The sequence below is a fragment of the Orussus abietinus genome, unplaced genomic scaffold (assembly GCF_000612105.2).
Source record: "Orussus abietinus isolate OABI.00-Male unplaced genomic scaffold, Oabi_2.0 scaffold10, whole genome shotgun sequence".
Classification (NCBI taxonomy): domain Eukaryota; kingdom Metazoa; phylum Arthropoda; class Insecta; order Hymenoptera; family Orussidae; genus Orussus; species Orussus abietinus.
In genome coordinates, this window is record NW_019396009.1 from 1222038 (window position 1) to 1244076 (window position 22039).

At 48.0% G+C, this 22039-nt stretch overlaps 1 protein-coding gene across 1 annotated transcript in view; it reads right to left on the reverse strand.

Moving 5' to 3' along the window:
• The window catches only part of LOC105699614, a 33538-nt gene continuing 11499 nt past the window's right edge, over window positions 1-22039 (reverse strand). Inside the window, 13 exon segments of the mRNA XM_023434407.1 lie at window positions 1-2520; window positions 2799-2946; window positions 3656-3829; window positions 4211-4409; window positions 4522-4749; window positions 4919-5174; window positions 5334-5579; window positions 5659-5789; window positions 13788-14139; window positions 15843-15992; window positions 16425-16646; window positions 16775-16976; window positions 17602-17839. Coding sequence (XP_023290175.1) covers window positions 1012-2520; window positions 2799-2946; window positions 3656-3829; window positions 4211-4409; window positions 4522-4749; window positions 4919-5174; window positions 5334-5579; window positions 5659-5789; window positions 13788-14139; window positions 15843-15992; window positions 16425-16646; window positions 16775-16976; window positions 17602-17839 — 4055 coding nt within the window. The 3' untranslated portion in view covers window positions 1-1011.

Below are 22039 nucleotides of genomic sequence, written 5' to 3' on the forward strand. Positions count from 1 at the left end.
TTCTTTCACAATCCTCGAATGGATCCAAGAACTAACGTAGGCTGTTATACGGTAAGAGGTGCGTAAACTGGTAATACTGTAACTGGCGGAATAATTTCTAGACATCGAAAAAAGAAAAAATAATAATAAAAAATAATGTACAGCCCGTCGCGCTGTTACGTTCATGTCAGGCTATACAGTTTATTTTTTTTCTCAATTCAACAAAATCGCGAGCGATCGTTCGCAGAAGATACATTGCTTGACAGAGTGACTGTAACTTGAGTTTCTTTAGGGCGAGGAACCTGGATTTCCTATTTCCTTCCGTCGTTATTATCGATGCAATTCTATCGATAAGCATATTTACAGATGTAAATATAAAACGGTTCAAGGAAAAGAATTGTTCACCGGTTCCGGAATGAAGATTCCTTGGAAACGAATGTAATATCATTAATGAATCATGCGTTTCCTCTTCTTGCCACGATCACCGGGAAACATTTGCAGTGGTCTGATAATCCGCATTTTGGCTGTCATAAATCCAGGTCCTCGCGATGTACGTTCTTTAATCTATACGAGAGTATGATATGACGCATCTATCAAGTATACTGCTGTCGGCGTATCGGTCGATTCGATTTAACTAAATTACGACTAGGTGTTCCTTAGGTACAAGATTCTTTACACGTTACATTGCACCAAAAATGCCCGAACGAGAGGTCCACGGAATACATCGATCGGCATAATTTCTACTATCACCCCAACGAGGTATCGCGTGGGTTACCAAGGTCCACGTTGCGCCTAAAATAACGAGGAATACGGCCTGTTCTTCGTTTTTTTTTTTCAGCTGCTCCGATGATCGTCGTCACGTTGCTACATGATCTCGCATTACGAGTCGATACGAACGGTGACAAATCGAGTACTCCAACAGCGTGATACCATTTATCCGACAGCTCAGTCTATGTCCAAGTTGAGCTGCGCGTTTCGTAGACACCGATCATGATCGTACTCCAATTTGACGAGCGCACTGAAAATAAACTCTCAAACCGTGATCTTATTATCAATGTAGTCGTCATCCTCGTCGGCAAACTTGAGACCGTCGCGGCCCTCCCCTATCAAGTCGTAGAAAGAATCCCTGGCCTCGTCCTTTATATCAACCTCCACGCCGTAATCCGGACTCAGAACCTCCTTTTCAGCGACGTCCTTTTTGTACTCCTTCGACTTGTGGACTCTAACAGGAGAGTCCAGTCTGTTTCGAGAGAACTCCTTCAATGGGATATTCACGGTGCCGCCGATCTTGCTTCCGCTCGTAGCATTTAAATCTGCGGCATCCTCTTGCCTCCGCAGCAGGTTCAAAGGTTTCGGCTTGGAGATCGTAGCGGGTTCTTCCTTGGGTTCTCCATCCTGGGAAGGATCTCGACCAGGAGCGTCACCCTTCTGCAACTTCGATCCCTCGAAAATGCTTTTCCTTCTGTGTTGGACCTGTGAAACTTTCCCGCCCTCGACCTCATCCCCGCGATTTCTCTGGGCATCGTCACCTATCCGAAGGGAAGAGGGATTAGCCTGGGAATTCCTTGAATTTCGCTCAAGGTTCTCCTGCAAAAGACTCCTAATATGCGCCGGGGACGTGGTCCTCTCCACCTGTTCGATCCTTCCCTCGGGAAACCGCGCTTTGGAGGCCCCTGCCGATCCCTTCAGTTCGCTATCCAAGCCATCAACTATTCTCGAATTATTCGGCGATTCGATTCGTGGCCTTGCGTGGTCGTCCTGGACCCGACTCCTGGTTAGACTCGGAGTCCTGGACCTCTCCTGCTCCGCGATAATGCGGTTCCTGGTCGCCCTGGGAGTGAACTTCGTTTCGCCCTTCTGTACAGAATCGGGTTTCTCGATGTCATCTAACAATCTATTCGGGATAACGTCACTTTGAAGCGGGACAACGTCGTCCTGGGCGTGTCTGGAGAGAGACTCCTCGCTGACCCTGACCCTGGAGTCCTCGAGGATCCTGTGAATCGGTAGCATTCCTTCGCTCAATCTCGCCCTGTACTCCGAGATTATCTCGTCGTGGAGTCTACTTTCACCAGGGTCCAGTCGTTTGGGCCGAATTTCGTTGATCCTTGATCCTCGCTGACCTCCTTCCTGGCCGATTCTCTCTTCGTCCATCCTAGACCTCGCTCGTTTGTACTCCGAAGGCGTCAGTGCCGCACCTTCCGTATCCAAAGCCACCTTCGATCCCAATTCGGTCCTCCGATCGGGGATCTCCTCGTAGTGATGGTCCTCCTCGATGGATTCCAGAATCTCGGCTTCTCCTGGTGCCAAGGGCGGTATCCAGACCAGGAATGCAGGATCCATGCCGAGGTACGATCCTGGGGCTGCTCCGGCATTCACCACGTTGTAATCGTAGTAGTCTAACTCTAGATCCATGTCTGGATTGGCCAGACTGAATTCAGATCCTGGTCCTTGAAGGAGACGTTCTCGATTTCGACGCTCCTTCGAGTCCTTCCCACAGCGCAAGGAGGAGACGTTGGACGAAGTGCTTGCTGGAGAAAATCCCTGGAAAAAGGAAGGATCTTTGAATCAATGTCTATGACGCATTTAACGTGTAATCGTTCGCAAGCCGCCAAAGAAGCGTCACTTTTGTGTAGCTTGAAATACAAATGAAATGCTTCAGGGCCTGGTACCTGATACTCGAATAGTACTAGGATCTAGTAGGTGGGAATGACTTATTCTGGACGCAGTAAGCACATAACTAGTGCGGCATGGGTCGGCTAATCGGTGCAAAACAAGTGCCTGGGTCTAAAGCGAGTAGCTGATATAGACTGATGAGGTACCTTGGCCTGCAGAAGGGTAGATGGTTTTGGGTGAGGGACTCTTACGTTATTCAGGCTGGTCGAAGCACTGGTACCGCTGTAAGGTCTGCTGCCTTCGGAAATTGATGCCTCTTCTGAAACCGGGCTTATTGGCCCGACTGTGCGCAACCTAAAAAGAAAACGTCTTCATGAATTCGGCGCATCCTTCGACTACGGATGGTTAGGTCGAAGAGGAACTAGAAAAGACTATCATAGTCGAACCAGTCGTGCGATACTCCATCATCAAAGCTACCTCTACAACGCTAATCGCGGCTCGGGGTAGTCAGGCTGTATGTTGGACTTTGCGTTTCCATGTATGTACATGCACCATAGAGGGTTGTAATCGTAATTGCCCTCGTAATGTGGCTTGTGAGCTCTCAGAATTTTGTATAAATGGAAAAAGTAAACGGGTGACGAGAGAAACGCAGTATATCGAATTTTGGAATTTTAGTAAATTAAGGAGCCACGAATGTAGGATTGAAATTATGAAAATATAAAGCATGTCTCAATTTCAATGCCCGGTCTAGATCCTTCATTCGCGCCTCATTGTTTAATCGTAAACTGTGATATGATTAAAATTGTATCTGTAAAATAGAAGAGATAGAAGGGGAGACCCAACGGATGCAACGTCTATCCTTTGTCATGCACATTCTTAGTGTGACGTTTAACTGGAGGTTGTCTTTGCGCGTTTCTCGTGTAGTCTTCGTGGGTTGGATCGAAATAGATTCGCCGTAGGTTCATCCATCTTACCGTGAAGATGTAACCTAACGAGCGTGTCGATAAGGTATGTAGATGAGGTGTTTTACAGAAAACAGGCGACATGCCTAGGCCGAACTTACTTAACTGGACGGGCGTACTTGACCTCGGGTTGTCCAGGTGCCAAAGTGCTCGTAGATGAGGAAGAACGCCTCGACGGGGTGCTCATGACACTGGGGGTGATCGTCTTCAGGGAGTTCTCGTCGGGCTCCTTCGGCTTCAGGGTGCCCGCTTCTAAGCTGTGCTCTTCCTCGCATCTGAATAATTTTATTTCGAACCTTTAGGAACTTCCTCTCCATTCGTGAGGGCTTCCCTTCAAAAGCAACGCCAACTCCCTCGGACCGATTCCGGTTGAAAACATTTACCGAACGTTTTGCTCGTTTTAACCCTTTCCGCGTAAAACAATGTTCCGGGGTGGTACGTATGTACGCGTCGAAATTAAATTGCGCTCAAAGAGCGGCTCTTCCGTTGGTTACGAAAAAATAGATCGATGCGAAGGGCGGACCCTTCCGGCGAAATTGGAGAGGCTCCCTTTTCGTTCGGATGTTATTAAAAATGTATAAATATTTTAATAAAAATCCACCCCTTTTCGTTTTGACATTTCCAAAAAGATTGAATGTAGTAAGGAATTAAACGACTTACGGGGGGATACTTACTCGACTTGAGTTTCCGTGCTCTCGTAGCCGTCTTCAACGTCGCCAGGAGTTTCCTCCAGCCTTGCGTGCTTGGAAGATCCCCTTCTCGGTAGTCGAACGAGAGAAACGACTTCGGAAATTAAAGTCGTCGAGGACATGGCCCTTGCCCGTCTCGCCAGGCCCTGCATCGAGCCGCTGCATGCTGAAGAGAATATCAAAAGAATATCATTTGGTCTTTGCACGACTCAGGATATTCTTTTTTGGTAGTGTATTTGAAGGACTTGCTCGTATTTCGCGCGAGTGCGCGTAGGTACCTGAGTTATCCGTCAGACTGTCGAGGTCTTCTGCGATCTGATACTTCCTGTATTTCAGGGCGTACTGCAAGGCCAGAAACACGGAGACCAGAAACATGAGAATCAGGAGCGAGGCTGCGACCAGATGAGCAGGAGTCAACCACAAGGCCCATCTCCCAGCAGCACTCACGACTCTCGTGTTAAGAGTCACCAGCGGGATCGCGGTGTCGTTCTCCAAAAGTGGCTTGGCTGAAACCGACATTCGCATATCCGGTGTACATTTACGGTTCGAATTTCATAACACCTTCGACTGAGGCAATTAGCGGCCAGGGCTGGGTTTCGCTCTAAACGTGACAAGAGAATTTGCAAAACCTAGCTCTTTTCCAAATGTCCAGAGGGGCGGATCTCGTGCACTTACGGTACATCGTGATGTGAGCCAAAAAGCCTCCCACGCAGGACTCTCCAACAGCCTCCATCTCGTCGCTGAAGAACTCCAATAACAAACTCCGTTCCGAGGATATAACCGTGCCAGTTTCTGGAGCGTTTTTGTCGAAGGCTACATCTGCCAGGAGTTCGGCGCTGAGGGAATCACCATCTCTAACGCGGACATATTGTCCCGGACAAGGAAACCTAGCCTGGTCCAGATGAAGTCTCACCGCGTATTGCGGCTCAGCCTTGAGTAAAAGGACATTATAAATTCATACAACGTTAAGAGTCCAGGAAGCTCTTCAAACGACGCTCGGTCTAGCATACGATTGACTTTTCTACGGTATTTCGGGGTTTGAGAAATATTTCCTCCGAGGGATTCGAAGGAAGGACTTCTTCGGGCTTACCTGAAGAAGCCAGAAGGAGCGTCCAGGGCACGCCTGGGTGCTGGCAGCCAAGATTTTCCTCGGATTATCTTCTCCCAAATTGACGACACACCCGCACCGACATCTCGTTCCAACTTCCGCGTTTACTTCCGGTCTTTCCGCGGCCAATCCTTTGCCGTGCCGACATTCCCAATCTCCAGGGTTCCAAGCCCCGTGAAGATCCAGCTGACTGGCTCCGCCGCAGGATTCCGTTTCGACCGCTTTTCCCTGACGGGTGGAGATACGGTTTAGTGGGGAATTTCTCCCGGCCGATCGGTGATCGATCGATTGCAAATTGGGAATTCACCTGGCAGAATTTCGCGCCATATCGCGGCGGTGGGGTATCGCAAAACCTGTAACGATTCCTGGTACCGCCGACGCAGGAGGTGCTGCATGGGGTCCATTGGCTCCAGGGTCCCCACCCACCGGCACCCCCTTCTAAAAACACCAGAAAATACTTCCAAATAATTCACCCACACGATTTGCACGTAGCGTATACAAAAACGAGATGAAAAATCATTATCTTCGCATTTTAATCCCAGGAGCGATCCCTCGATTGGCCAAATACCGCGTGAAATTTCGCTGCTCCCAATAATGCAGACGCGTTACGTTCCATCTCAAAGGGCAAATATTGATGCTGGTGTTTCTCGAGGTGCCGGAAACCGAGGACCTCCTACCCGGAAAGGTCTCCGCGGGGGTGGAAATATCGGAAGCGAAAACGCTCCCTCTCCGTAGAGATATTGAAAAATCCCCCGAGGCGTGAAGCTCCGGGGGGATAGGAGGTACCCGGAACGCGTCGGCTCCTTCTTTTTGCGAAAACAAGTGATTCTTGCTAAAAATGGATGCAACCTCGAGGTACCAGTGAAGCGAGTGACGTAACACCGTGTAAACTTCCGGTAAACTGTGGACCAAGTCTCGTGCATCATCCGAAAGGACGGATATTTATTGCCAAGCCAGGGCGAGGGATCGCAGGGGGTGTTCTCGCAAATTCGGGCAAACGGGGTCGACGGGACCCCGGATTGGGCGACATCACTTTTTAAGGAAGATAATAAACGGCCTGTCGAAAAACCGATGTACCAGGGAACGTCGATCGTGTCCCCGGTAAAAGAGGGTGAAATCGCGAAACGGCGTCAAAATGAGCGGCAGTTTATTAATTTCCGCGAGGAGCCGTGTGCGCACGTCGGTGTTATGCAATTAAAAATGACCTAGATTTATTTTTATTCATCATAGCCGCGCGTTAATCGCTAAGTAAAATAAAAGCTTAAATTGCGGGCGAGAAATTCTCAGGTGTTCCCTGGAGGTCTTCCGTCCATGGTCAATGGTCGAGAACACTTCTCCGGTTTCGAATTTAATTAGGAAATGTTAATCGATCAGGGTATTAATTCCTTGCAATTATAGATTGTACCTGAAACGCAAATGGAGGTTTATTATTTTCATTGGAATTTTTCAGAGGAAATTGTCGAAGCGACCGTACACAATTGGCGGCTAATGCTTCCCAGAGCACGTCGAGGAAGTTTTCGCGTGGACGAGCGTTAATCTTATGCTAATTGTCAATTAAACTAACCGAAGTTGTTAGACGGACTCGGAAAAGCTAGCTTTTGAGGAATTTCACCGTCAGCCATTAGGGGATGAAAAATCGAAGGGAGCGAGGTGAATTAACGCAGCTCGTAAGAGGTACAAACGTGGTACTCGCCGAGCTGGAATATTGACCTCGATTTAATTCTTTTCGAGCTTAGGGACAAAAAATGGAGATTCCACCGCGTCACCTCAAGCATTCCGCATCCCTCAAGGAACATTTTCTCGGCGCCGTTCCCTCCGCGTAATAGTTTTCCGCTCGGCCACCCTTGTGGAAGGGTAATTCATACAAAATTCCATTCCCCCTGGAAACGATTATCCGTCTGCCTTAAGAACGAGTGCAGTTTAGATGCAAATTAAGGATAATTCTTTTAACGCCGCTTCCGGTCCCCGTCGCCCAATGCGCAATTGAAATCGAATTGTCGTCTAATTCCTCGAATTTCGTCGGCTTCCCCCGTTCAATTAACATTTTCATTCCCATCCATTCTGACGGAGTGCGAGCTAATTAATCACGTGAATGTAAGAAATTAATGGAACGTACTTTTAATAATCCCTTTTCTCGTTAAAGGGATGGCTATTCGAGGGTATTTATATTATACATAAATTCGGGGGAGTGGAGTAATGGCGATTATTTCTCGAGGGAGAGGGGTGAAACACCGTGCTTAAGTATTGGGAATTAAAGTAGTACGATCAAAGTTGCGGGGCCTCCGAAAGTACGAAAATTTCCCCCCCGCAGCGTCCCCTGATTCCCTGCATTGGAAATTCAGAAAGAGCGCGTTCAGCCCCGGAACTGCGTATTACCGGGAATACATAATACATCCCCGTGGCGCGCAATTTACGTAAACTTCTGCACAATGACGGAGCAAAGGCGCTCGGACGAAACGCGAGTAGCACCCCCCGCGAAGAGTCGGGGGTGAATTAACATTATCGACCACGGTGGCGTGTTCGGCAGGGGGAAGCAGTCCTCGCGGGTTACAAAGGACCCTCATCCTTCCCCGGGACACTTCCGGGAAGGTTCCTCCGTCAAGGGAAGAGCCCTCGTCCTTCGGAACTCACGCAACCGATGCGATAAGGGTTGCGATAATATTTTCTGCTTTTTTTATGGAGCGGAATCTGAACCTCCGGGATATTTCCCCCCATGGAAGGGATCCCTATTTTTAACCCGGAAATTCCCTTTCTAGGGTGAACCGGCGAAGTTCAGCCGGAGAGGTCTGGCACTCGGAAGTTCGGGGAGCCGGAATTTCGGGGCAATGAAGGAATTTCGACGATTCCTGGACGACGTGAACGATAACTGCGGGTTTCTGCGCCACCTTGTCGGGGGCGGAAAGGAGCCAGCCATCCAATCGGAAGGGTTGCGGGAAGCTCCGGTCCCTCTCTTTGTCCCGCAAAATCTGGGTCGCTTCCTGGGGAAAAAAGAGCCCCATTTCGGGAGAGGAGGACTGTTTGCGCAAATCGCTCGGGCTTAAGTGGTTTTCACGGCACTTGACATGCTCGCCGCCTCTGCGACGACGTTTGCGGCTTATTACGGGGAACGCCGGGGCCGTTACGCGGAAATGGCCATCCGCGAGTGAATTACCCCGTTGGCGAAACCCAAGGCAAATTCGGCCCTTCCGTATCGATTAGGAGCCTTTAGGCTCGGCTCTTCGAGAATTGGAGAGGAGTCGCGTTAACCGGTGGCGTAATGGCCACCGGGAAATGCGAAATTCCTACGCCGAAGAAGCATTACCCACGGGGAGGTGAATTTAATAATAGATGGAAAAATGGTCGATGCTTGAAATGCACATAATTTCCCGGCACTCCTGACGTACGCCTTTAATATGACGCCAAGTGTCGCGCCGTGTTTTAAAATTTAATTTACTACCCCGAGATGTCACCGCAACGCGATACATCTTACAATGCGGTCGGACTCCGGGCGCGTAATAGAAGTATAAGTCATGACTGCGATATGAGTACAAGAATGTTTGCCATAAACTTCCCTTCGCGTATGACCTGGAACTTTGAGCTCGGTCGGTTCAGAGTTTTGCGGCGATCGCAAACTTCTCCACTGCTATGGAAAGAAAATCCAGTGGCTCGTACTCAAGTTCTGCCATTCTTGGATAAATATTTCTCCTCGATGCCGAAACATTTTTATTTGCCGCATTTGTAAATTAGTTTAAATTATGCGAATTGGTGTTCGTATACGCAGTCGACTCTTATTCTATTCCATGATTTCAGGAAGAGCTCCGAGTCCTTCCGAGCGTATCCAGGATATGCGTACACGAAGTTGCAGGTGGAATTTAGAAATTACATTGAAGGGCATTTTTTAGTTGAGATTATTTTAACGCTGAACTTTGGAATTCTAAAGGTATCGACTAATTTACTCGTGACTTTCAGGAACGGCACCAAATCGGTGGCATTCCGAATCCTGCGTCAAGCAAGCACTGATTGTCCTTTGCTTTTCAAGTACGTCTTTTCAGGGCGAACTTCACAAAACCTCCTGCCCACTCGGTTTCGAAGCTCCGACAATAATGGAAACGCTTTAACCCTGCGTCAACAATAACAATGGAATTCTGTGCCACTTTGTCTAGCTTTCAACAATAGGCTGAAAAAAGGACGTCTCCTGTAGGCGACTCGGAAAGGACATATTCAGCCGGAAGTGAGCTCCGCGACTCGAGTGCCAAAAATTCTCGAATATATATATTACAAACGCATTTCCATACTCGTAATGTATTTCCATCCGTCGAAGAGTTTTCTACGAACGAGAGTAGCTAAAAATGCGAAAAAAAGGGTTGTAAAATAATTTCTTTCCCTTTTATAGTCGTTATTGCGAGGCTTGCGAGTCATATTTTCAGCGGTTAAGGGATTTTCCGGGACGAGGGGAAATTGCGACGACCTCAGAGAAGCGAAGCCGTATAATTTTTCGTAATTTCAGCGAGGCTCCTTGTTGGTCCTTAAGCTGGCGCTGCACCGAATGAATGCAACCATTAGAGGAAGACCAGGCAAGAGTTACTGGCTACTGGGGAAGACCTCTTCCGGCCATTTTATGGCCGAACGGAGAACGATTAATTTCCGATAAAGTTCTTACGGTACGCCAGTTTCCGTATTATCCCTTGCGATGTATTCACGGACGATGAACTCGAGAAGACTATATCTCGGGAATCGACGTAGCCAGATTGATCGAGCTTGGTGAAACTTTTCAAAAAGTCCCGAGGCCGATATCGTATAGCCTAGCCGACCCTTTTCCGGGATTGATTTCGCGATATCCAGAAGAAGGACCAGGATTCAATAAATTTTTTTTGTTTGCGACATCGGACATTTCCTAGCACCAAGATCCAAAGAACGATTGTCGTTAAGATTCTTAAAGGTGAAAAATAAAAATAGAAAATTGTACCTCGTAAGCATCTTCGGATTTGTAACGATTGAGCAGGCAGTGATAATGAGATCCTTCCCGTTGCCAGATAACGCGACGGTGAATGGACCAAGCGATAGAATTTCAAGAAACTGTCCAATCGAGGCGGAGATATAACTTTCTTCGAGAAGAAGTTAAGTTTCTAGGTAATATTCTGTTTTACGTTAAAAAGGAACCATTCGCGTGATTGTAATAAATCTTATCCAACAATTTGCTAATGAAGTAGCATACGAATTAACATGGCGCAGAAAATGGTAGCGGGAGTAGATTAAGTGACTCCCCAGATTCCTCGGTTCTCATCAAGTTCCTCCTAAATAATGCTTTCGTCCCTGCTCTGGGAAGGCTGCTGACTCGTGATAGGACTTAAAGATGGAAACTAGTTACGAAATTGGATTAATTTCGAGCGAGCTGATCCGAGCGCTAACAAAAGCAACTTCACCTGGATTCGACTAATTCTAATTGCAGAAAATAATTGAAAGAAAATAGCCAATTCTTCTTTGACATCATTAGTAGGACGCGAACGAGGGGGGTCCTTGGAGCGAGTTCGTCGTAAATGAGATTGAAAACTCGAAATTTTGATTAAACCGACAAAGTATGGTGCACTTTTCACGGTGCACCGTGCTTCACGTTTACTCAGGATCGGAAGCTGCCTTTGCGCGGGGCATGGCGATGCTCCAACGAGGGTAAATGTAGTCCGCTACAGTTTTAACTGTTTTAACGGGAGTTTCCCTCGGTATCTTGTTTATTCCGATAATAAACCAAGTGAGGCCTCCAATCTCGAAAGTTATGCGAAACGCCGGAGCAAAAGGGAGCGCCCCTCGACTCCTTCGGCCCCAACTTTCCCTCCGCGCAACTTTATTCTTGCACGATATCGCGGGTGTAATTAAACGCTTCATAATCCACGGGATAAACAATCTTTCGAATTCAATTAAACCGGCGTGTAAGTTGCCGTCTCTCCGTGGGAAAAAGATCCCCGGAAAGTGGAATTCCGTCACGGGAAGTCATCCGCGAGGAGAATGAATTTGGGCGTCGTAATTCTAACGAGTCCTCCCTCGTCTTCGTCCTGGAGCACCCTTGCATTTTCGAGGACCAAACGGGAAGCCGGAAGACATACAGGGTCGCCTTCTCGTTACATCGGCTGCCGTTTAATAAAATACAGGATTTTATCGAGCCAATGAATACGTAATGAAAAAATTGGAGACAAATGGAAGGACCATTTCTAAGGGTGGAGACTGATCAGAGACTGGGACGTGGTCCCCACCGATCACAAGATAGGGCGCCGAAGAACTTTCGTATAAGAAGCTCCTCCACTTCTTGCGCACCCTCAAGAGGAACGAGAAGAAAGAGATTCACTTTGTCAAGTCCAACGACAGTCCACTGTCCACAAATCTAACGTTCGACCCCAGAATCCCTAAGATTCGGGAGCAGGAAGAATCCCCGTTTCCTGGTGACCCGAATGACAATGGCCGGAAACTTCTTCCCGAAAGTTCCGATCTCTTACGTTCCTCGAGGCTCGCATGCCAAAATGTCAGTCAGGTGTCTTGACCTACTGGTATTTTAACAATAGCTATGGATACACCGATGTTAAACGCGGCTAAGTAGGGGACGAGCTCGGCTCATCTCCAACTTCCCCCAGTAAGGACGTACGTAACGACGCAGGATGCAAATCGTTAATTCATTTCTCTCTATCCGACTAATCGGTAGGCAGGGATAACGTCCAGATTAGCGCAGCTTATCGAGACATATGACGAGTATTTATTAATTCCTGTCCACGCCGATCGCGATCACGTTTAGGTCCGTCAATCCTAGGTACTTAGGACCCTCTAACGATCGATTTCGCCTTGCGCGAATTATCGTCGTTTCCCTTGGGGGTTCAGCTTCAACAAGGGTGGAGGCACATTCGCATATGCAAACTTGGGTTTGCGAACCATGGGGCCCCGAGTCAGCTCAATACCGAAGTTCTTTGATTCTAACAGAGGTCCTGGAGGTATTTGTTGCCAATTTCCATCGTGTCGTGTAGTTTAACGTTGTTGGTCCCGGCTAAACACCTTCTTGTATCGATTCGAACGAAATCCTCCTTTTCTGGGTGGAGGACGGACTTGAACTGGGTTTTTAAGGAGGCCATCTTTTTTGTCCACCATCACTCAAAAGCATCACCTAGCTCGACACAAATGGCTAAATTTTACAAGAGCTATTGTTTTCCGCCTGAGCTTTTTATCCCTCGAGACTTTTTCCTCGAGTCCCCTTTCGTGGGTTTCCACTGAGACTTATTTCTTCCCGGCTTCATCTTTTATAATTATGATATCTGCATCATTTATCAAAGCATTCGAAGGAGAGGTTAAACATTGCCAGTGGGGTTAGAGATGGAAGAGGAAACACGTCTCACTGAGATATTACCGTTCCAAAAATATATAAAAATGAATTTAGCGCGACGTGGAAAATGAGTCCATGCAGATTAATTTTTATCAAGACTTGGTAAATGGCTCTTGGTTAATTGTTCGAACATCATTTTCAATATGAATAAGAACCTATCAAATCTTCTCGTGAACAATTGTTAGGGTATGCAAAACTCCAGAAAAGCTCGGGGTTGAACATTAGCGCGGGACACGCGTCGACGATAAATTTCGATACGATCTGCCCTTTTGAATGCGAATCGTCGAAAAATTAAATCGAAGTGATTTACGGCGATGGCGATGTCCGGTTTTGGATTAAAACACGAAAACGCAGACCGGAGCACATCCTGGGCAAGCATTGATTTCGGAAGCGGGGATGAAGGGAGGACTCTCGAGGACGAGAGAGAGAGGGAGCACAAAGGACATCGGCAACGAAAATCACTGGCATAACCCGAGGGGTAACGCGTAATCGATAAAGAGTCCGACAGGGTTGGCAAATGTGCGTGTACTTTTCCGCCCTCGTAGCAGACCCGCGAGTACACACCCTCAAACGCTGGCTAAATATAACCGAGAGTGCCTAATTTCGAAATGAAACATTTACGGCGCTTCTGCATGTATTATTCGAGAGGACACGAACGACGAGGCATTTCATCGAAATGGTCGATTCCTTTTTTTCTTTTTTTTTTTCCCCAGCATGTCGAGCACGGCAGGTCGACGCCTGGAATTATCTGCATGTCGGGGGTGCGCGTAGATGTACTTCATGTACCCGCAATTGTACAACAGATCGTTGACTGGTCTGGTAACTAGTTTGGAAACTCGATCGGACGGACAGATAATTGAAGGGCGAAAACGTAAATGGTCACTCTTAATTGAGAGCAAAGAGAGGAGTTGCGTGTAATTTGTAGATGTAACGTTTGGATTAAAATCGGGGGGAGAGAGTTTTCCGGCATTTATGGAAGGGTGACGCTTAACGTGGCGTTTTCGTCCTTCCATCCCCATTCTTGTGCTTCATCCTCGGGGGGAAATTTCATTATCGATCCTTTGTGTAGTAGATTGAGGGAAATTCGAGGGAAAACTGACCTTGAAGCGGGAAGGTGGGGATGCAGTCGACCCTGACCTCGGACATGGCCCCGGTGATGGCCTTGCTGACGTAGACGAAGCAGTACTCGACGAATCTCTCGGTGAAGATGTCACAGCTGAAAGTGAGCGTGTGCTTCCCTGGGGGTGCTTTTAATTCCGCGACGTAATGCAGGGTGGAGGGCGGCGCAAGGGAGGCCACGTCTGCCCTGAGGCGACCATAGACCCGAACTCGATCACCCTGAAGACGACAAGATGGGTACTCGAAGAGTACCGAGACCCCCCCGGTACCGTCGTCGCAGGGGTACACCGATCTCGCGTGCACGTTGAAGACGAACTGGTTGGACCACTCGACCTGGAACAGCCAAAAATGACGATACAATAATTTTTATTATTTCTCTGCATTCAACTATTTTATCGAATTAACGCGCCCCTAAAATTTCCCTTCAGGCTGCACCCAGCACCGAAAAAATTACCGCTCGTGTAAGTGAACATTAGAGTGCGCTCGACGATGAGGAAGAGGCCGAGAACGACACTTCACGTACGAAGGATTTCCGCAAAGCAGGAATTCCCAAGCTTAAGGGTTCGCATGTGAGTTGGAATTTTAATTTCCGGCCTGGTGTTGCCTCCCTCTCGAGGAAACCTCGTTGAGGTATTTTAAAAATTTTAATATTATTTCCCTTACGCGTCTGGGCAAAGAACAGGCTCGGGAGGGAACGCGCTCAATGAGTGGATCTTGGACTCCTTTTGAAAAAGTTTCCCGCAGCAAATTATCCGCTAATTTTCTAGATTGAGTTCTTTGTTTCCTGTTTCATTCATTCCAGGTCTTGAGTACTAGGTACGCGATACAATAATCTACATCAATCTACCAAGGAAACTCGAGATGCCTTGGCGTCTACACTGTACACGTATGATCAAGGGACTGGTTTAAGCCGTGTTTCCTGCGATCAGCGCTTAGAGAGTTTGACTTTGCGATGAACTCGATTAGAGGGCGAATTCGAAATTAATTTGGAAATTTAGGAAGGCCGCGAAACTCAAACCGGGTATCCATTGACTAGCTCGTAGTTTATATGCTCGGAGTAGTTTGTTACGAGTTACGAGGTGGCCCAGAATGCGGCTGATAAAGGGTAGACCTCGTTTCGGAATTGATGGAGCTTCCAGCGAATCTTTGACTTGGAAATAGGCTACTATTGCCAAAGGCGGATATACGCGTCTCACAAATATTTGCAGACATGCAACGAGAATTTCAATGATCGTCGAATGAATGCTCTACGCGGTGCGAGTAATTTCTGAAATATTTGGAAATTATTCCGTATAGATTTGCTTTCTAAATCCATGACCCAGTTATCTTTCTGGAAATCCATAACGATGCATGATTCAAGATAATCTAAAAATTCGTATTCAGGAAAATCCGTAAATCCCTCTTGTTCTTAAATCATGACGAAGTTCTATCCACTTCCATTTACCATCCTGCAAATCTCGTCCAATGTATTCAGTCTGTACGAGAGTGAAACTTTCTTCAGGATTCCCGAAGAAAAGGGAGAAACACTAATGCGCTTGATGAAAGATTCCTGTCGACAGTGAAGGATATCTTAAGTGACCTAAAAGAAGGAGAAAATGGATGGCGCTCGCAGTAAACAGGGGAAAAGCGGAAGTAAAAGCTCGAAAGAAAAAGGAACTGCTCCGAGGGGGAAAATGAAAACAAAAGTGGAGCAAATAAAGAACCGCCGAACGATTCATTTTAAAAGTAAAACGCGTGCTTCCACTATCTTAAGATGTACAAATACTCCCAACATATGCACTTAGTACGCATAATCCCATCGAAACGCTTTTACCCTCTTTTCTCATTTTTTTTCCTCGTATCCAACGACGATATGAAAATTAGTAATCGTCCCTATTTCCAGGCAGGCGCGTTGGATTACGGAGATTCTTATCGCCTAAGTGCATACGGATATCTAGGGGGTAGATTCTCGGGAGGTCGCTCGATTATCGAGTAATCGGACGGATGCACAAGATTTCTGTCACAAGACGTCGGCATAAGCGCCTTTGCGTGCTCACCTTGATGTAAGCACTGCTCGTAGGAGCGCTTGGATTAGCATCAGAGGGCTTCAGTCTGAGAGCATAGTGGCCAGCCATTCCGAAAAATTCGCACCGCAGTGTAACGACCCTTTGAGCAGGAAACCCTTTGACCTCTTCCGAGTAGAGCATCTGAAAACGAACAATTTTAATGGGTGATTGAGCGGGAACCGCAAAGGACAGCGCCATCGGATCCCCTTGAAAGAGGATCGCGTTAAAAAATTTCCTCTGATAATGAATTCCATTACGGCGCGTAAAAACGACACACAGGACGTGGAGAACGTCAATTTCGGTATCCGCGTCTTTGCGTCCACATTATCGAGTCTCTAATACCATTTGATGGAGCTGCAGAAGCGACTATCGACGTCGATGCATCGCCACGGAATAAGATTATAGGATCTGCGTTATCACGTGGCAGGATGCTGTCGCATCGAATAGGACGTGGCGTTATGTGGTTGTGTTTAGACACCCGAGTGGCAGAGTTCAGAATGTCGAGATTCCTCGGGACCATCAGGGAGAAAGAGTCGGGAATTTGGTAAGTTCTGGACACTTGCAGATGCCAACCTGTATGTGGCTTTTGTTTCTGGGATCACATGAGAGCACGCTGGCGCCGCAATATATCAGCTGCAGCGTGTAGGATGTGATTGGAACCCCCGGTGAGGCCGAACAAGAGATTCCCGTGTACTCCAGGGTGGCCAAAACTGGTTGATCAGGGTAGGTCTTGAAGTGCTGGGGCTCCAGAGATAAGGAAGGCGTTGGCCATCTCACGTCCAAGGTGGTCCTCATCTGCAAGGTATCCAAACTTCCGTCACCACGTGTAGGGGAAGTAGGCTCCCGCAGATTCGGTATCGTTCGTTACGATGCATTAATTATTATATCGTTTGGTAATATTAAAGCATTAAAAATTAGAGGACCTGAAGATCGTGTAGGTCCGCAATGTCGGTCAACTTGGGATGGTGTGGCGCCGACTTCTGCTGCAGTTGCAGGGAATAGGTCCCTCCCCGGGAGAAGAATCCGCAGGGTATCATCAGGGATACATTGCCCCCAGCAGAAGGGGTGCATTTTACGGGGACCTCACCAACCAGCTCCGACATAAACCCGTCTAAACGCAGCACCCTGGAGCAATTGCAAACGCGATTAATCGCGGAAGCTCTCCGGTTTGTCCCATTGGTCGCTTCCTCGGAAGCGGTTGGGACGTCTGCAGAGATGTCGGCAGGAAAAAATTTGATTCCGTGAAAATTCTATAACAGAATGCTTAAATTAAGGAGAACCCGAATGGAGGAGGTCTCAGGAAATCCCAAGTGATGGATGGTCGGTCGGAAACATTTTTTCATGTCGGTGGTTAAGGAGCGGAGGGAAAAGGACGCGACGTTGGACCAGCTCCGATGCAAACTCGCAAAGAGCAATTGCAACTGCGATTAATCGCGAGAGCTCCTCGGTGGCTTTGAGTGACTGGCAGTTGCTGGTCCAGAGACGAAGAGTAATGCGGAACTTTAAGAAATCCACCGAGATGCGGAATACGTCTGCGGAGATGTAAATCTTTGAAGCTTTGGCCCGCCAAGAGCCCTCGTAGATCCGAAGAGCCACATCTTGCGCAGACAAATTTATGTTTAGGTTTCTTCCATATTTCTTCCGGAGCGGGGATCTGTATTTTCTTATCCGCTACGACGATATCAGTAATCGTAACGCGAAGAGTAATTTTAATAAGCTAGATTATGTTACTGAAAACTCATCAGCTGACCTGATGACCAGAGGATCAGGTGACGCGGCTCCGAACTTTTCTGACGCATCTCCTTCGCCATCTCCTTCCATGACAATATCGGCGTCTTCCGTGCTCGTCGGAACTGTCGTCGATCTGTCGGTAGTCGACATTGCGAGAATCATGACAGCCAGGTCGCCAGAAAGTGCCGTGTGTGACGCGGCGACGATCAGCCTCGGGTAAACGGGGTCCTGGATCGCCATCATAGCCCCGGATGCTCCTGAAACCGAATAAATTTAATTGAAACAAAAATTCCAGCGGCACGAAAATCCCTCACCGAAACCGATCGACGGCACAAATTCCCAAGTATTGTATTTTCGAAACTTTGTCAGGGATCTCGAAGAGGAAGCCTAAGGTCGGAAGTGCTTCGGAGCACTCGGAGATTAATCCTCCTCTTCGTCGAGATTATCGGCGAGATCGCGACCCTCCTTCACCGGGGGTTGCAGAAACATGGCGGAGCCAATCCGAGGGTGTTTTCCTTCCTGCGAACTCTAGCTCGAAAGGGACGCCGAGGAATACGAGGGAAACGACTCGTGAAAATATATCCACGAGGAGCAATCGAGAGCGAGGCAGCCGGAGGACGGATCAATCCATTCCGCGCCCGCGGTTGGCGCCATTGACATCCGCATTGGCATGATTCGCCACCGACGATTCTTTTCCTTCGGCAAGAAAGCTATACATCGACCATCGCAAAAGCACCACCCTCGGCGCGAAATTTCGAAAAAACGTAGCCTTCGAAAGTGCAAGTGCGGCCGCGTAAATTACACCTCGAGGATTAAACGCGAGTAATTAGAAACCCTGATCCGGCTCCTGAAGCGTCCGGATGGCGAAAGCTCCGTTTTCGGGGCGGTCGAAATAAATTGGGAAATTCCTGGCCCGTAGATTGGACGCGTTATCGCGGGCCCTGTACACCTGCAGCGTTGCACTTTGCAGCTAGGTTATAATTCCCGCTGACGCATGGGACGATCCGTCCTGGCCGCGATATGTGAGCGAACGAGCTATCGGACGCAGTTGGAGAGGAGGAAACGTATGCGAGGGCTTTCCCATGAAAAGGACGCGAAACTGAATCGTACGTGGCGGGGAATTAAAAAATTCCTCTCCCATGGAAAAACCTTTAAATGAAGAAATTCCGGGAAAATAATTCCTCTGGACCGACTGGTCAGGTACTCACGACGGGTCTGTATGTTATGTTTACAGGTAGCAAGTAATAACATCCTCGGAAGGGTGCATGCGCAAGAAATCTGCCTGCGTTCGAAGGATCTGATCAACGTGCTCGCCTGGATTTGACGGCGGCCAGATTGCGGCATAAACGCGTCTAAGGACGTTCCGTATTAGTGGTCGGATGCTGGGCTGCCGTTATCTGTCATGGCGGTGCTGCCCTGTTTACGGCGACAACGGACTGGAGAACAATAACCGTTTACAGAGCATGACATCGAGCAAATGTTAATAATCGGTTAGTGCCCTATATGGCGCCGGACATGCACCGATGATGCATCCGCCGTGGGCTGATTCGCATGGAAATGCCATGCAGAAATTCGGACCCGTCGGAAAATATGACCGTTTAATGAGTAACCCAGCTGGGACACCACGCGTGATGTACTTTATTGCCCAAATGCCATGATTTGGGTATTTACGCATACGGCAGCATTATTTATTCAAAGGTGTTCTAAGATCCCACGTAGAGGAACATACGGGGTATGTACCCTCCTCGAGGTGGTTGGAAATTATTATTAATATTTTCCGGAGGATATTAATATTATCCGAGTCGTTGATAAGGCTCGAAAGGGTACACATTTCCTCCCAGATGTTATTAGGGGAGAAAAGAATTCCTCGAGTTGGGAGTTTTCATAAACTGCAACGGGATAGGTTGCAGGTGCAACGCGACTGTGTATAAGGTTGCAGTCACTTGCTGCATGTACCTCGTTGAAAGTGCACGCTTCGAGGAAGTTTACTGGCACCGAGTTTACGGATGCTACAAAAATTCGATCAGGGTCTGTAAAACGTTGTGCACTGCGAAACGTACCGCGTTTGCAGATATTTCCTGGTCGCCTGTAATATTTTCCATCCGCACTCGGGGCTTTCCATCGTTTCATCGTTTTCTATTCCGATTGTAATTGGCCCCGTTTCGACGGACCTGAGGGTGGTACATCGGGTTACGAGATTATCTGCCAGGAACAAAACCATAATTACTCCCTGGAGGAACGTTTCGCCTCCCTCGGTGCAAGACTTCCGCTGCAGGAAGGCCCGAATTTTCGGGATGAAGATTGAAGCCATTTCCGGGGCGAAATGGACGGTCCAAGGACATAATAAGATGGGACTTTCATTTTCCCAGGGTCCACCCTAACTCCGCAAGTTGGACTAGCCCTTACGGCCGGACGAGGGAGGTGCAAATTACAAGAAGTAAGATGGAGACCCTCCGTATTCCCCGAGGTGGCATTACCGGGTAGTAACGTCACGCGACGTGGAGGTATCGACTTCTGGTTAGAAAAGCGAACCTGGCCGTAGGACGGAAACGCATAAAACGCGTACGTTTCCGAAGCGAGGGGTGATCACCCCACATAGACCCACCGCCACTCCCGAGACCTCCCATAGCTGTCTCATATGGAAGCCCAAAGGAGCTGCAAAAATATTTGCCGACCATCTACCGTGCATCGAACAAAGTAAAGTTTCTTTATCTGCGTGGAACCCCAACTGCGAGTTATTTTATTCTCGACGGAGACACCGATTTTTCATTCCGATGCTTAATTATAAATGTATCATTTTAAGTGCAACAGGTGGAGGGGAGAAAATGACGAAAGATGGCGGTCGATAGGTATCCGTCAAAGATGGGCCCCGTTTTGAAGGAGCTATTTTTTTCTAAAAGGGCGCCCTGAAAGGACCTCTTCCGAAGTCAATTTGCCCTCGCAGGGAAAATTGTTTTCCGGCTGAATGGAGTGAAGCAATTGCACTGGAAATGGTTAATTGACGGCGTAGTGGGCGGCATTACGGGAAGAGCTCCTGCAACGACGTCGGCTTTGTGACAGTCTCGCGGAAGGGCGACGAAACACCTTCCCAGTGTTTCGTACGTACTCAGGCGAGAGATGGGATGAGCCGGGAAAACGGGAGGACCTAAAACCGTTTTATTTTCGAGTTTCGAGGAAATACGTATATACGGAAGGACGAGGCGCTCCTCGCTTCATCTTGTATCCGCGTTGGGATGAAATTCGCCCCGTGATGAAGGCTGCTCCGGTGTGCGACTTCGGCGAAAATAAAGACGCCGGGAAATTGGATGTCCCGTCAACGCTGTAAATTTCAATTTTGTCCTTCGATGGATAAAAAACAAGAATCAAACACGACGAAATTTATTTTGTCACGAAACATCCACCCGAATCATCGGAGAATTTGCAGGGATCATTTCGGGAAGAAAAATGGTGCAATTCGACGATATGTTTCAAGGTTTTAAGAATTTTGGGACTAGAAGCTATCAGTGACTATCATCGGCTTGAGTAATAGTTATCGCTGGTTACAAGTAGTTACTGATTGATTTAATTAGCCATTAGCGCCAAGTTTCGCGCACTGCGTGCCAACGGGGGTACCTCTGGTCATTAAATCGAGCCGATAATTCGACAATGGTTCTCTTGGTCGCGGCCAGTTCCGAAGTTTTCGGAAATCACGTTTGGCCCTGCCAAACTTCAGGTGTACCAGCCTCCCTCGTACGCGTGCATACTTCCCTCGGTTTGCATAGTTACGTCGCGGAAACTCCATTAACGACTCGGTAACACCGGCCGATTAATTTGTCAGAGGGGGATAAGTCTCTGCGGTAATACGCGAATTCCCACCGGCGGTTCGGCTCGTTCCTAGGTGCCTCTGAATTTATCCTGACGAGCAAATCGAATCGGGAGACATGTCTACGGATAACGAGGACATGCGAGCGATTTTGATCCCGAGCCCTGCGATTCGGATCCACCGGACAAATTGATGAAAATTCACCCCGCCAGAGATTTCCACGAGCACGATTAGTAACATAGAACATTAAACATTATTCCCATAAAGTAAAGAAAAATTCCCTAGAATTTTATTAGGAAGTATTTCATTTTTTTTTTGCTTCCGCGGAACGGAGGAAATCGAGGGTTTGGCCAGTATTTAGGGGTACAGTCGACGTTGCCTTTCCGGTCTCTGATTCGGGATCCCCTAATCCGGGCGAACTGCGAACTTTCGGTGTTTCTTCTGCGACCCGATGAAATAATCCGAAGTTCGGTAGGAAGGGTCTCCACTGATTTACCGTAGTCAGGGGGATCCTGAAGCCATGCCACGTCTAATGAAGTCGCTACGAAGCCGTAGGATGCACCGCGAGTAATCAGAGACACGTAGAGCCGCGTGTTTCGGTGTTGCGCTTGCTCTGATAGTAGCGCGGATAAATGATAGGGGGATTTCCGGAATA